This window comes from Taurulus bubalis (assembly GCF_910589615.1).
Source record: "Taurulus bubalis genome assembly, chromosome: 3".
Taxonomy (NCBI): domain Eukaryota; kingdom Metazoa; phylum Chordata; class Actinopteri; order Perciformes; family Cottidae; genus Taurulus; species Taurulus bubalis.
In genome coordinates this window covers 23,692,017-23,704,819 of record NC_136591.1, presented here as the reverse complement: position 1 = coordinate 23,704,819, position 12,803 = coordinate 23,692,017, and the positions used below count along the sequence as shown (strand labels likewise).

Below are 12,803 nucleotides of genomic sequence, written 5' to 3'. Positions count from 1 at the left end.
TTATCTCGGCAGCCACAAGGGCTATTTGAATAATTTTGGTGTTATAATAAAGATAACACTTGTGAGATTTGGATAGATGTGTAGATCTCAGTATATATGTTACTGGTTAAGAGTAAAGGAAGATGGCACACAGCAAAAATGAAATAAAAAATACTTTCAGGATGATTATCTCTTTGGAATGATGCAGCTGCAGGTTGAAACCTCTCCCAAATCCCAAATCATAGCACAATATGTGAACAGTCTCTCTGCAAAGTTTGACTTTGATAAAGGGAAGCATAAAAACATTAGAGCGGTTTTATTACAGACCGTTCAGGTAAATTCTAGTGTGTGCCATTTTTATTTTCTCAAGTTCCATATATTTCACTTGTATATCACTAATTGTGTTCAATACACCCTAATACAGCAGCAACATATACTAAATAAACCAAAATAATGCTCTTTGTCCTCAAATCATCATGCAATATTTGCGCATAATTGTATTTTTCCAATAAGTATGGCCATATTAGCTAATAACCCTACTTGTAATCCTTACACCCTGTAGGATCTCTCTATATCAGGGATGTCCAAACTCTTTTCACTGAAGGCCACATACAAAAAAATATACGAAAGTTTGGACCACTCACTAGAGGGGAGGTAAATCGCCTCACCTCAATTAAAGTTAACAAAATGACTCAAATGAGGTCAATTATGCTTGATATTTGAATATGCTTGAAGAAAAAAAGATCCTCCATCACAACTTTCCTTAAATGGGGATTAATTTATTTTGTTACAAAAAGGATTGGCAACTCATTCGCCCAAACAGCAGCCTGAGATTGGTTCACAGTCAGGATGGTGATCCCCCTTCACAGCCCTGTATACAGGGAGAAAAACAAGGGGATGGGTATTTTTAGGCTAGTTGTGCAAATAAGTTATTGGGGTTGTTAACAATTCCACTAACGTTTGTTCTTTGTCTGTGCGCATCGGGGCAGACCTCCGCCATGCGCGATACCAAAGCAGTGGAGAGTTGTAAACGCGTGACCACGTAGAGACAGAAATGACATGCGGTCGTGTAAATAAGATCAATAACAAGAGGCCGTTTTAGTTTGTTTAATAAAAGAACAAGGTGTAGGCCTATAGAACAAGTCGACCCCCTAATATAATGGAGGGGAAACACTGTATATTGTTTTCATACTTCAGTGAGATTTTGAATGCAGGACCTTTACTTGTAACAGAGTATTTCTACACTGTAGTATTACTAGATCTGAATGCTTCTTCCACCGCTGTTCATTCAGGGTTGCACTTTACCATCTGATGGGGGAATGTCCAACTAAGATGCAGGTATGCAGTGTGGACCAGACATGTTGGAGGAATTCCGAGCTCTGCTAAATCCTGTTTTACGAGGTATGTATTAAACTGAAATCCTTACAGAACAGATCATAACTGCAATGTACAGAGATTATAATCCAAATGATGTGCGTTAATGTAACTCACTTTGGCGGATAGGGAGCCTTTACTCTCATATTAACACACAGTGTCCATGGGGGAGATGAATTCCCTTTTTACAAAGAGATTCCACAACGCATCGTAAAGCAAGTGGCCAGTTTTTCTTTTTTACACTGAACCAAGTAACCAGCAAATAACGCAAGTGTTCAGGATGGGAGAGGTTGGCGGCAGTCGCACAAAAACACCAAGAGGATTTAAAGACATGAACACCAGAGACGGCTGATTAGACAGAGTCTGGTCCGGCTGCTTTGCAGAGCTTCTGTCTCTTGAAAAGCCCGTTAATCTCCCTCTATTTAGGATGGAGCAAGTCGTCATTGTGGTGGGAGAGGAGGGAGCTTCTGAGTAGGGATGGGTATCGTTTTTTTCCGATACCGGTGCTAAACCGATACTTTTAAAACGATACCGGTGCCTGAACCGATACTTTTTTATTGCCAAGGCATTTTTTTTTCTTCAAATTGAACAATATTATTAACGGTTTAAAGTATACTATAGATATAAATAAATAAGTACATACAAAACACACTTCAAACTACAGCTTCAAACCTTTTAACTTCAAACTATAAAAATATATATTTAAAAAAAGAACAGACACAAGCATCAGGTGGCCTGAATGGGACAGTGTGCAACATAACTCAGAAACTGTTGGATCCTAAAACTGCTGCTTTACTTAAGCAATAAGGTACGAGAGGCAGTACTGTGTCGTGCAATAATGTACTGTTCAAGGGAGTTGTTAGGCCCGACGCGCAGCGGAGGGCCGGCAAACCCTTGAACTGTACATTATTGTAGACACAATACTGCCCCGAGTACCTTATTGCTTTTATAATACGGGTACCTGCGACTTTATAAATAGTAATAGTAAGCTCCCTTTCAGCACAAAATAGTTGTAGCGACCAAACGTTGTGTATCGCATTTCAGCAACAGAGAAAATAGTTAGTTGTAATAATAGTTGCATAGCAACCGCCATACACGTACGGGACGCACATACGGGACTATAAAACTGACGGCCGGTCGGTTGAAAGCAGGGTGGAGGATGACACGCAGCCACCGATGTAAAGAAGTGCTCTCGCTGCTTCTGTCCGTCTTTTCTCCGTCATTTTTCTCCTCCATGATGTTTACAGAACTTGCCTTGCGTCGGGAAATTACCGACGTAATTATCTCTCACTGGAAATTATCACAATTTTGTGGTCAAACCCTTTTCATTCCTCATCTCATTTTAGGGAGGAAGTGGCGTGTGTGTTGTCGTTCGTTATGCTAGTGTGGGGGATGCTACGTGAGCTTGTTAGCTGTTCCGTTTGAGCTAACGTTACTGTTAGCGAAGAGCCCCATTGCAATACTGTGAACACTCAAGCAATAAACCTGCAAGTTAAGGAAACCAACGTCTGAGTCGTTACTGCGGACGTTACAATATCAAAGTTTACACCAACATGTTTTGTAACTGTCAACCTTGAAATGACAACTAACGGTCGCGCAATTGAAATGTACCTGCTATTTTTAAGTGCGCACTGATAAGGAACTCTCTAAATGTAAACAGGCTGTACAGTACTTTATGGCTGAATAAACTACACCTCGTGACTCACTCTCAACCAATCAGAATGCTTGATTTGATCTACCCGTATTATAATGGACTACACGTCATCATTAATATCAACTGGAGAGATTTGTTCCATCAAGCCGAGGACGGACGTTCAAAAGCTCGTGCTCGTGCCTCCAGCAATCTCTGTGTGCGCGCACTGTGTGTGTGTGAGCGCTGGAAGCCCCGCCCCCTCGAGCCCCGCTCTGCATGCAGGCAGACAGAGAGCAGAGCAGCGAGTGTGCTCTGATCCGCGCTATTTTAATAATCGTTTTTAGCGTGCGGGCACCGCACTACCTTTTTAGTATCTATATACCGTGCAACTTTACAGAGTAGTGTAAAAAAAAAAAGTATTTAAATCGGCTCAGGCACCGGAAGGAAGCACCGAAATCTGCGTTGCTTTTCGGTCCGGTAGGTACCGGACGTGTTGGAACCGGTGCCATACTGGCACCGGTTCTCGGTACCCAACCTTACTGCTGAGGCGGGTAGTTTTGGACAGGCCCAGGCCCCTGCATCATATTGAAACTCAATGCAACCTCGGTTAACTTTAGCTGGAAGCCTCTGCATATTGCTGCTTGAGAAATCACTTAATCTCATCTCTAAAGAAATGCTCGTCACTTTATTGCAACTTTTTTCGGCCATAGTATTTTAGTGTTTAGATAGAATGATAAAATGTTAATGATATTGCCTAAAGCCTATCACAAGAAACCAGAGATGCAAAGAGATGACTTCCTTTTTCAGCAGTCCAAAACCCAAATGTATTAAACTAACAACAAGATGGTAACAAAAGTTCAAATCCTCACATTTAAGAATCTGTAAGTGTAAAATGTCTGATATTTTAGCCTGTTAATTATTTCCTAATTAATACATTTAAATTGTGCATAACTCCAGGCTAAGATATAGTGTTTATCATGTATCCTTTTTTTTTTCTTCTCCTGAACTAAATACAGGAAAGGAAGGCAAAGAAGAATAGATCATGGACAACATGGACACCTGCTGTCTGGAAGATCAAAAGAAGATGGATTCCAACAAAGTATGGCAATGGCGCATTATGTGTGGAAAGGAACATTCAGTACGTCTAGAACCATTCCATCACAGCAATAGAATAGGGTTGGATTTTAATGTTGCATCCAACAGACAGAAAAAAATGGACTTACAATTAGTGACAAATGATGTCATACTTGAGGTCTGTGAGTTTGCTAAAACAGTAAACGAGAGTAAAGGGCATTTTATCACTAACATTTTGGAGAACAATTTTGATCTTGGGTTGGAAAATGAACAGCTGACTGATTTTACTCCTCAAATTCTGCACAAAGTCAAACACCTGATTAAGAAACCTCCTAAAGATAAAAAAGAAGTTTTTACTCTCTTTGACACGTCATCAAAGCCAGAATGCAAAACCAACAATGGACTGAAAATGGCATCTGCAGAGCGTAAGACTGAGCGTTTTATGGTGGAGATGGATCATACTGATGATAGTGCACATGGAGAGGAATACACATGTTCACAAGCAGCATCCAAAGAATACATGAAGACAGAGAGTCTCTTGGAAGACATGAAAGGAGCACACAGTGACGACAGTGATGATGAGGATGGATTTAAGGATTCAGGAGCAATGTCAGCAGAAGAACTGATGGAGGATGTTTCCCTCCCTAAGTTTCCTTATTGTGAAGAAATTTGTCTGAACCTTGATGTTGGGTCAAAACAAAGTCTAGATCCAGGTTTGTTGACAAAGGGCGTGATGTTAGAATTGGTACACTTCACCAAAATACTGACTGCTTCCTTCAGAATTATTGTTCTGGGGGTGCTGGAGCACAATTTTGAACTTTATCTCAAAAGTCAACAGGGGGAAAATCAAATTTGGTTCAGGATATTACATCTACTAACCACTGGTAGTGAGATGAGCACAGAGTTTAGCAATGAGCCGTTTTCCTTTCAGACAAACCCCTTCAAAGGAACCAGAGGCTCAGCACTGTCCAATATGGAAGTCCAGAAGAATCCGTTTCAGGAAGTGACAAAGAGAAGACGGTCTGGTTTACAAAGTAAACGGGAAAAGGTGGCTCTGTTAGCAATACGTGAAAGGTCAAACAAAGGGCACAGAAGAGGACAGTCTAAAGACATGGAGACAAACACACTCTCTCATCACACTGAATTGTGTACCACTCGAATGGCAGAGGGAGACCATTGTCAAACTGGTTCTATATCAGAGTTTGATCTAGACTCCTACACTGGCAATGAAAGTGACAAAGAACAGCAGGAAATGGAAACTGAGAACTACCACACTTGTCCTCAAGGAGAGTCTGATCTAGACTCAGATAAAGTCTCAAACTTGGGAAACTCTGGCAATCAAGATCACAAAAGTTGTTCTCTGAGCTCAAACATCTCTAGAGAACCAGAAGCAAGTTGTTGGGATGTTTGTGCGCCGTTCATCACCACCACAGACATCTCATCTAGTTTAACATGTGCAAATGCCAAGTCCATGACATGTCAACCTGATGAAAAAGGGCTTGTTGAAGAACAAACACAGAATCCTCAAAAAAATCTAAATAAATGTGACATGGAACAAAAGGCAATGGCACCAGATAATGATTACATTTGTCCTCTAGGTCTAGGAGAGTCTGATCTAGACTCAGAAAACTATGGCAATGAAGATAATTTACGAATCCCAAAATGTTCTCTGAGCTCAGACACCTCTAGTTTACCAACTGTAAACTCAAATCTGAAGTTTGCAAGTCAACCTGATGAAAGAAGGCTTGGTGGAAGTGAAGAGCAAACACTGACTCTAAAAAATGCCCCAACTGAATGTGACATGGAACAAGAAGAATTAGGAACAGAGAACAACATGTGGAAGTTGCGTGCTAACCATGTCAAACAAATCCTCTCTGCAAAAGAATTATTTCCATTCGGACAGTCCAAGAAGTTTGGCCTTGAATTCAATGTTGGATTTGGCCCAAAGAAAAACTTCAGTGTTGACTCTCTGACTGATTCTATTCTGCTTGAAATTGCTAAATTTGCCATAGCAATGAATTCATCCCAACATAATTTCATCATGGAGATTCTTGAGTACAACTTTGACATCCCTCTGGAGAGTGAATACAAGAGAAATATTTTCACATGCAAAATTATGAAGAGAGTAAGACAACTGAAAGATTGTGAAGATGCAGTCAAATTCTCAAAAGGGGTATTTGAACTTCATGGTCCCATACCATCAATAAGTATGGCAAATCAGAGTGTGGCCAGTGTCAACGCTGAACTCAGCAACATATCGAGGATGGAGGAGTGTGATGTTGCCTGTGGGTTTCCTCCTCATTCTCAGGCTGAACCTAAAGAACATATTTCACAAGAGTGTGTGGATCTTCATCTCTTCTGCAAGGAAATTAGTCTGAAGTTACATGTAAACAATACTCGACCAAATAAGAAACTGGACATCAATAAACTGACCTATGGAGCAATGACTGAAGTGACAAACTTTGCAGAACAGTTGTGTGGAACATTTGAGCAGATTTGTGTTGACATCCTAAAACACAATCTGGCTCTTGATTCACAATGTGGAGATTCTGACCACGCCAGAAGTATTGTTGCACGGATTCCTGTTGCACTGGACAAAACTAATGTTTTAAAGGCTACATATTTTGCAGGCGACAAGAAAAAAAGCTCAAACGTTAAACTGGATTCCCAGAACAACCCAAACTCTGATGCAGCTAGTGCTGGTCCTTCCCAGGCTGCATTTATGATTCAGGAAGTAAACAGTTCACCTGAACTAGAACGCCAAAATGAGCTCAATTTGATGTGGCAAATGAGGGAGAATTATATTCAGCAAATCCTCTCAAGACCTCATGAAGAACACTGTCCACTTTATTCTTACTCAAGATGCAAGAAATTAGGCATTGATTTCAATGTAGGATCTGGAGTGAAACAGAATCTTGATCCCAAATTACTAACTAATGGCATCATGGTTGAACTTTACACTTTTGCCATAGACATGCTGTCAGCCCAAAAGTATTTCATCACAGAGATACTGGAGTATAATTTCCATCTTGATTTCCTCAATGAGCTGTATCGCAGTGCCTTTGCACAGAAAACTATTGAACAAGTAAGAATGGATAAAAAGAAAAAAGGATCTCGAAGGAAAATACAGTTTGAACTCCCTGACACAAGGTGCATACTAGACCACACCTTTGAGAGAAGTTTATATTGCCCCAAATGCTATCAAGTCAGAAATCATAAGAATCGTCAGGATGAATCTGGCTCTCGCCACATGCATCTTCCTCGTCTACATACGATGACTGATGCAGGCTCTGCTGATGCAAACTGCTCTGCACAAAAGCCAGCAAAGGATCCGTCCTCTACCTTCTCAGCAATAGAGGAGATGATAATGGACAGTTACCCTCTCTGCAAGGAAATAGGGTTGAGCCTGTGTGTGGACAAAGACCAGCTAAAAGACAAGCTTAACACGCATGTATTGACACACTGGATCATGCTTGAACTTACTAATTTTGCCAAAAGATTGTGTGGAACAAAATACATGATCATTAGTGACGTCATTCAACACAACTTCAACACTGGCATGCAGGGGCGAGTAGTAACTACACAATTGCGGTTCTACAAAGAGATGCAACAAAAAGATGCCTTGCTCTCCTGGCTCAATGAAGTATTTGTCATTGAACCTAGAATTGTAAGTCAAAAGAAACCAACAGCAGTTGTGCATGGAAGTGAATGGATGGAAAGTATCAAAAAAAGAAAGCTGGCACTGCAAACAAAAGTGAAAACGGACACACTTCCAATTGTCGTAAAGAAATCTGAGAAAAAACTTTGCAGTCAAGGATATTATCCCATTTGCAGAGAGATGGGTTTGGATCTAGAAGTGACATCTAAATCAGGAGAGAAAGTCAAACTGGACTTGGAGCGACTGACGAGAGCTGTTGTGTTTGAGATACATAAATTTGCAACCACAAAATTGGGATGCTATTTCCCACACACTGTGTATGAGATCCTTGACTATAACTTTGATATTAGCTCACAACATCACAGGAGCTGGGAATTTTCAATAACTACTGCATCCACAGTCAACATTATGGTCAAGGAGTATCGGAAATATCGAAATGACCCAGACACGGTCTTCAAATTGCCATTTGTGTTTGATACCCCGGCTTCACGAAAATGTGGGGAGAAGGCACAGAAAAGGAAATGTACCAAGTGTTCCAGGGAAGTTGCAGGCAAGAAAACGAACACGGGTCATTTTGTGCGTCAAGTGAGATACCAGTTGGATGAAAATCGTGTATATTTTCTCGATGGTGCCAAAATTAACGAGAACTCTGTTCTAAAATGAGGACCCCGATTTCCCGACAGATCAGAGAACCATTGTGCAGATAAACGGGAGTCAAGTGGGTGAAAGTTGTGGCGTTCTTCTTCAAGGAAACCTTCAGATAAAAGAGGAGGAATATGATCCAGAACCATACACAAAGAAACAATGTTATTCACTTCATGATGACATCAAAACAGAGTCAAGGGCTGCAGATGCTGAGCACTTAGTCCCAGGTGAACCTACAGAACTCCTTGGATATACTTTTCTCAAATCATAAAATCCAAAACTTCAGTGTTTGCTGGCTGAACCACAAAGATGTGATGTATCTCCAAACACTGACAGGAACATAACAACTGAATGGCACACTGAGGGTGTGAAGTATTTAGTCCCAGTTGAAGCATCAGGGTGCATGAGATACTCCATGGTAACCACAGGTCAGGGCAATGAGAGCACAGTGATCAAAGAAGAGCAAGAAAATGTGCCAGTAAACTCACACAGTTCTGGAGTTCACAAAAAGGAAGTGGGCATCTAACGGGAACGAGTTCCTTAATGTTCTGGACCAGAGTTTACACGAGAGATATGTTTGTTTTCTCCTAAACGGAAGCTGTTTACTGACTTCATTGCTATGAAAACCTCTTTTATATTGAGGGTAAATGTAGATGATGGTTTATTGAATTTCGCAGGAATGTATGTTTTTACAAAGCTCATTGGTAAACTTTCCTCAAAACAATGGAGGCTCGAAAAGATGGAAAAATCGGACTAAAATGTTTCAGTGCATGAACTTTCAGTATTCATGGTTTGAAGCTTTGTTTTCAAATGTTTTTTTTGTTCCAAACGTGGACTCTTTATTTAAGCTTGTTTTTTGGTCTTTCCTTTTCCTCTGTGGTGAGCCTTGGTCATTTCTCAAGGTTGTATCCATTTGTATATTGATCTTTTGACACTGAACTTTACTTAATGGATTGCAGATTATTGTGTTATATTGTTTGTTTTCAATTATGTTCATTTTCTTGTTCTTCCACGTTACATGGTACTAGTGCCTTTTCTCACCCTATACCTTCAAAGTCATTAAATTAATTTTTTTTCAACTTGGGGGGGGGGGGGGGGGAAATGTCGACTGAAAATGTGAGATTTCTTACTAAAACTGTCAATCTCTTGAAGCTGTGATGTACCTAGGTAAAGATGAATCTGTCCGTTTTTTTGGTCATATTTGATGTACACTACGGAAAGGAAAATTACCTGTTTTTTTGTTTTATTATTGCTCATTTCTGTTTAAATACGTTGTATAAATAACTATTTTGAAAGCATCCTGTCTACCTCTATGCGGTCTTTTTAGTATTTTTACTATGAGCGTGTAACATATAGGTTTGTGACTCATGATTCTTTGCTTGGTTTAGTATTTTTCTTTTTTTTTGCAGCCTGAAAGTCCACCGCTCTGCTCCATGTTAATTCGGACTCTAAAAAGATCTTGTGCAGAAAACCGTTTACACTTTCTAGATTCCCACAAAAGCCACATGTTTTACACTGCAGACACAATTCTTAGATTATCTGTTCATCAAGTCGTCCTTCCTCTCTAGGTCTGATATTGAAGCAATAGGAGCTACGGTTATCTGAGTTTTGAGATAGTTCGACAGGTGTTCCTCAACTTTAATTCCATGTTAAGCCTATGGAACTGTAGTCTCTTTGAAATTATCACTATGGCAACCTTTGATCTTGGCAGGCATCCCAAGTCTCTTTTAAGCCCCGAATGGACCTATATAGGTCCTTTTTTTAAAAATTTTAATTAAACTGTGTAAAACATTACAATAATCATGAACAAATATATTGATGCTACACATCAAATTAAACAAGAGAACCTGGGCTTCAATAATTAGTCAGCCATTTCAACACAACTCAAACACCAACTAAAATAATTAATAAAATAAAATAGTTATAATTTTGTCAGCCCACTCTGCATGTTTCCGGAACTAGCAGCCCGTAGCTTGGTGCTATCAGAAAAAGACAAATAGCAAAAAGCAAGACAATTCCACACAGATTCCAAATCTATTAACCAAATCCATCTGCTGCAAAGCATCACTGAGATATGAACCAAAGAACACAACAACATAAATCGCTGAGTCAGCAAATTTTTAAAAAAAATTGAGAAAATAGCAAGAATAAGAAAAAATGCATTTCCCTCAGTAAATCCCCACTAATACAAGTTTATTGAACACCATAAGTCATATACAAGTGAAATATAAGGTTTGCTACATGAAAAAATTCAAATGTCACAGATGCGCGAAAATATGCGCAAATGTGCCGAAATTCAAATTTTGCATTCTCGCCTGAATTCTCTCTGTACTTTACCCAATCTGACTTTGTTCTACTTCACTTTTTCAAGTGAAAACAGTGCAGAGAGACTGTTCACATATTGTGCTATGATTTGGGAGAGATGCAGGCTTAGTGAAGCATCATTTCAAGGAGATAATCATCCTGAAAGTGCTTTTTTCTATAGGCGGACCTGGAACTTTTGTTTTGTCTGTGTTTCAATCTTTATTTACTCTTAGCCAGCAACATATATACTAATATTTACACATCTGACCAAAAGCTCACAAGGGTTGCCTTTATTATAACACCAAAATTATTCAAATAGCCCTTGTGGTTGCAGAGATACACCCTTTTTAGTTTGGGTATGCTATTTCGAGCTAAATCCTAAAAAATGCCTTGGGGTTTAACGGGGCTTATAGTGTTAATTGTCGTTTCCTTGATTTGAACTGGAATCCCAAAGCCACCCCAAAGCTCTTTTCTGCTCTGAGGAGCGAAGATCGAGGAGTCACGAGAGCGAGCTTCCAGGAAGTGTTTTAACGCTCGACACGCCCCCTCATTGTTTATCAGTTAATTGATTGGACGCTGCAGCTGATCGGACTGTTCGCTGGAGTTTCATACCAGAGTGAAGACTGACCACAGATTAAACTCAAATTATACATAGGATTTGTTTTGAGTCACCATCTGGTTAAAATACATGTTCATTGTAGGTCTGAACAACAAAAGGACCACAAACAAATGTCTTCATTTCTAAAAAGATTTGTTTTCTTGATCTGTAAGTCCCTCAATAACTGCTGTACATTTTATAAAACAATTTTGAACTACTAACTGCTTTAAGTGTATTTAACACCAACTTCCTGATTTTCTTATATCCTCAACTCAACCAATAAAAGTATCAATTGGATACATAACTTGTAGATGTAATACTCAAGGTCGGCTGTTGGCGGTGCTCTACACCAGCAGCTTTCTTCCTTTGGGGGCAGCGAACACTTCATACCAAGTTTGAGCCAGGGAGATGAAATTAACAACGTATACAAAATAAATGATAGAAAATTGGTTCAACAGAATTACATGGTAGTTCGAATAGGCTTCAATTTCAAAACATTGTACAACTTTGACTTAAGTGCACATGCTCATCTCAGTAATTAGTGTGAATGAAACACAGGTTAAATAGTAATTTGGCTTTGACCAGTCTGACTGGACTGCAAGTGGTTTTCCCTTCAAAATAAAAGTCTTAAAGTGACTAACAGTGTAAGTGAAAGAGGATGATTTGTATAGACGCTATATAGCAAGTTTGATCCAATTAAGCTGTCTGGTCACATTTGGCAGTATAGCCAGTCAGACATTACGACACACGTAGCCTCATGACCTGCAGAGCTGAAACTGAATGAATTTGACCTTAATGTAATAGATGCAATCTACAGAGGTTCAACAATTACCTTCTGAAAAAGTACTTTTAATTTATATAATTTCACACCTCAAATACAGCAAAGAAACATATATAAACTGAGTCCATCACATGCATATAAACTCAAATAAATGTTAGTAATATACTATATTTGCCAATATATATTTTGTAATGTCTGTCAGGAGAAAACAAAGATCGTGACTTTGGTTCACTGAACCACATTAAAAAAGGAAGAGGCATTGCATCCAGTTAAGTATGCGTGAATAACTGAACTTGTTTATTTTATACAGGTGTGGTTTGAGTGTTTTTGTTGTTAAAGAGGATGGAGGATAACCTTAGTCCAGTTAGGCGTCTAGGGGATTTTATTGTGGAAGCCATTACCGGAAGTCTGATATGTAAATCTGTCTGACTTGACTCTCTGGAGACGCCCATTTCCAGTCCACACCCACCCGGCTGCTGGGGTCGGTTCCTCCCTCCTCAGTAGCTACGTTTTCCTGCCTTGATGTCGGATCACCACCGCAGTTCAACCGCAACAGGTACATTATAAGAAATCATTGTAATGCTTTTATCAGGACAGGAAAAATGTTACATCTACTGGACACTGTCGCTTGAGCTTCTGTTTTTTATTCTTTTTTAAATTTTAAATTTATCTTTTCATGGTAGCTAGCTGGAGATATCCTGTTTTAATCATCCTACATGTAACAGTCGAGGCAGTGTCGCGTCTCAACAACGTAGTC

At 39.6% G+C, this 12,803-nt stretch overlaps 1 protein-coding gene across 1 annotated transcript in view; it reads left to right on the top strand.

The window, feature by feature from the left end:
- Positions 1 to 6,269: 6,269 nt before the first annotated feature.
- itsn2a (intersectin 2a) overlaps positions 6,270 to 12,803 on the top strand; it is a gene marked incomplete at its 5' end in the record, with an annotated part of 41,305 nt that continues 34,771 nt past the window's right edge. Inside the window, one exon of the mRNA XM_079215731.1 lies at positions 6,270 to 6,345. Coding sequence (XP_079071857.1) covers positions 6,270 to 6,345 — 76 coding nt within the window. The remainder of the gene's footprint in view (positions 6,346 to 12,803) is intronic.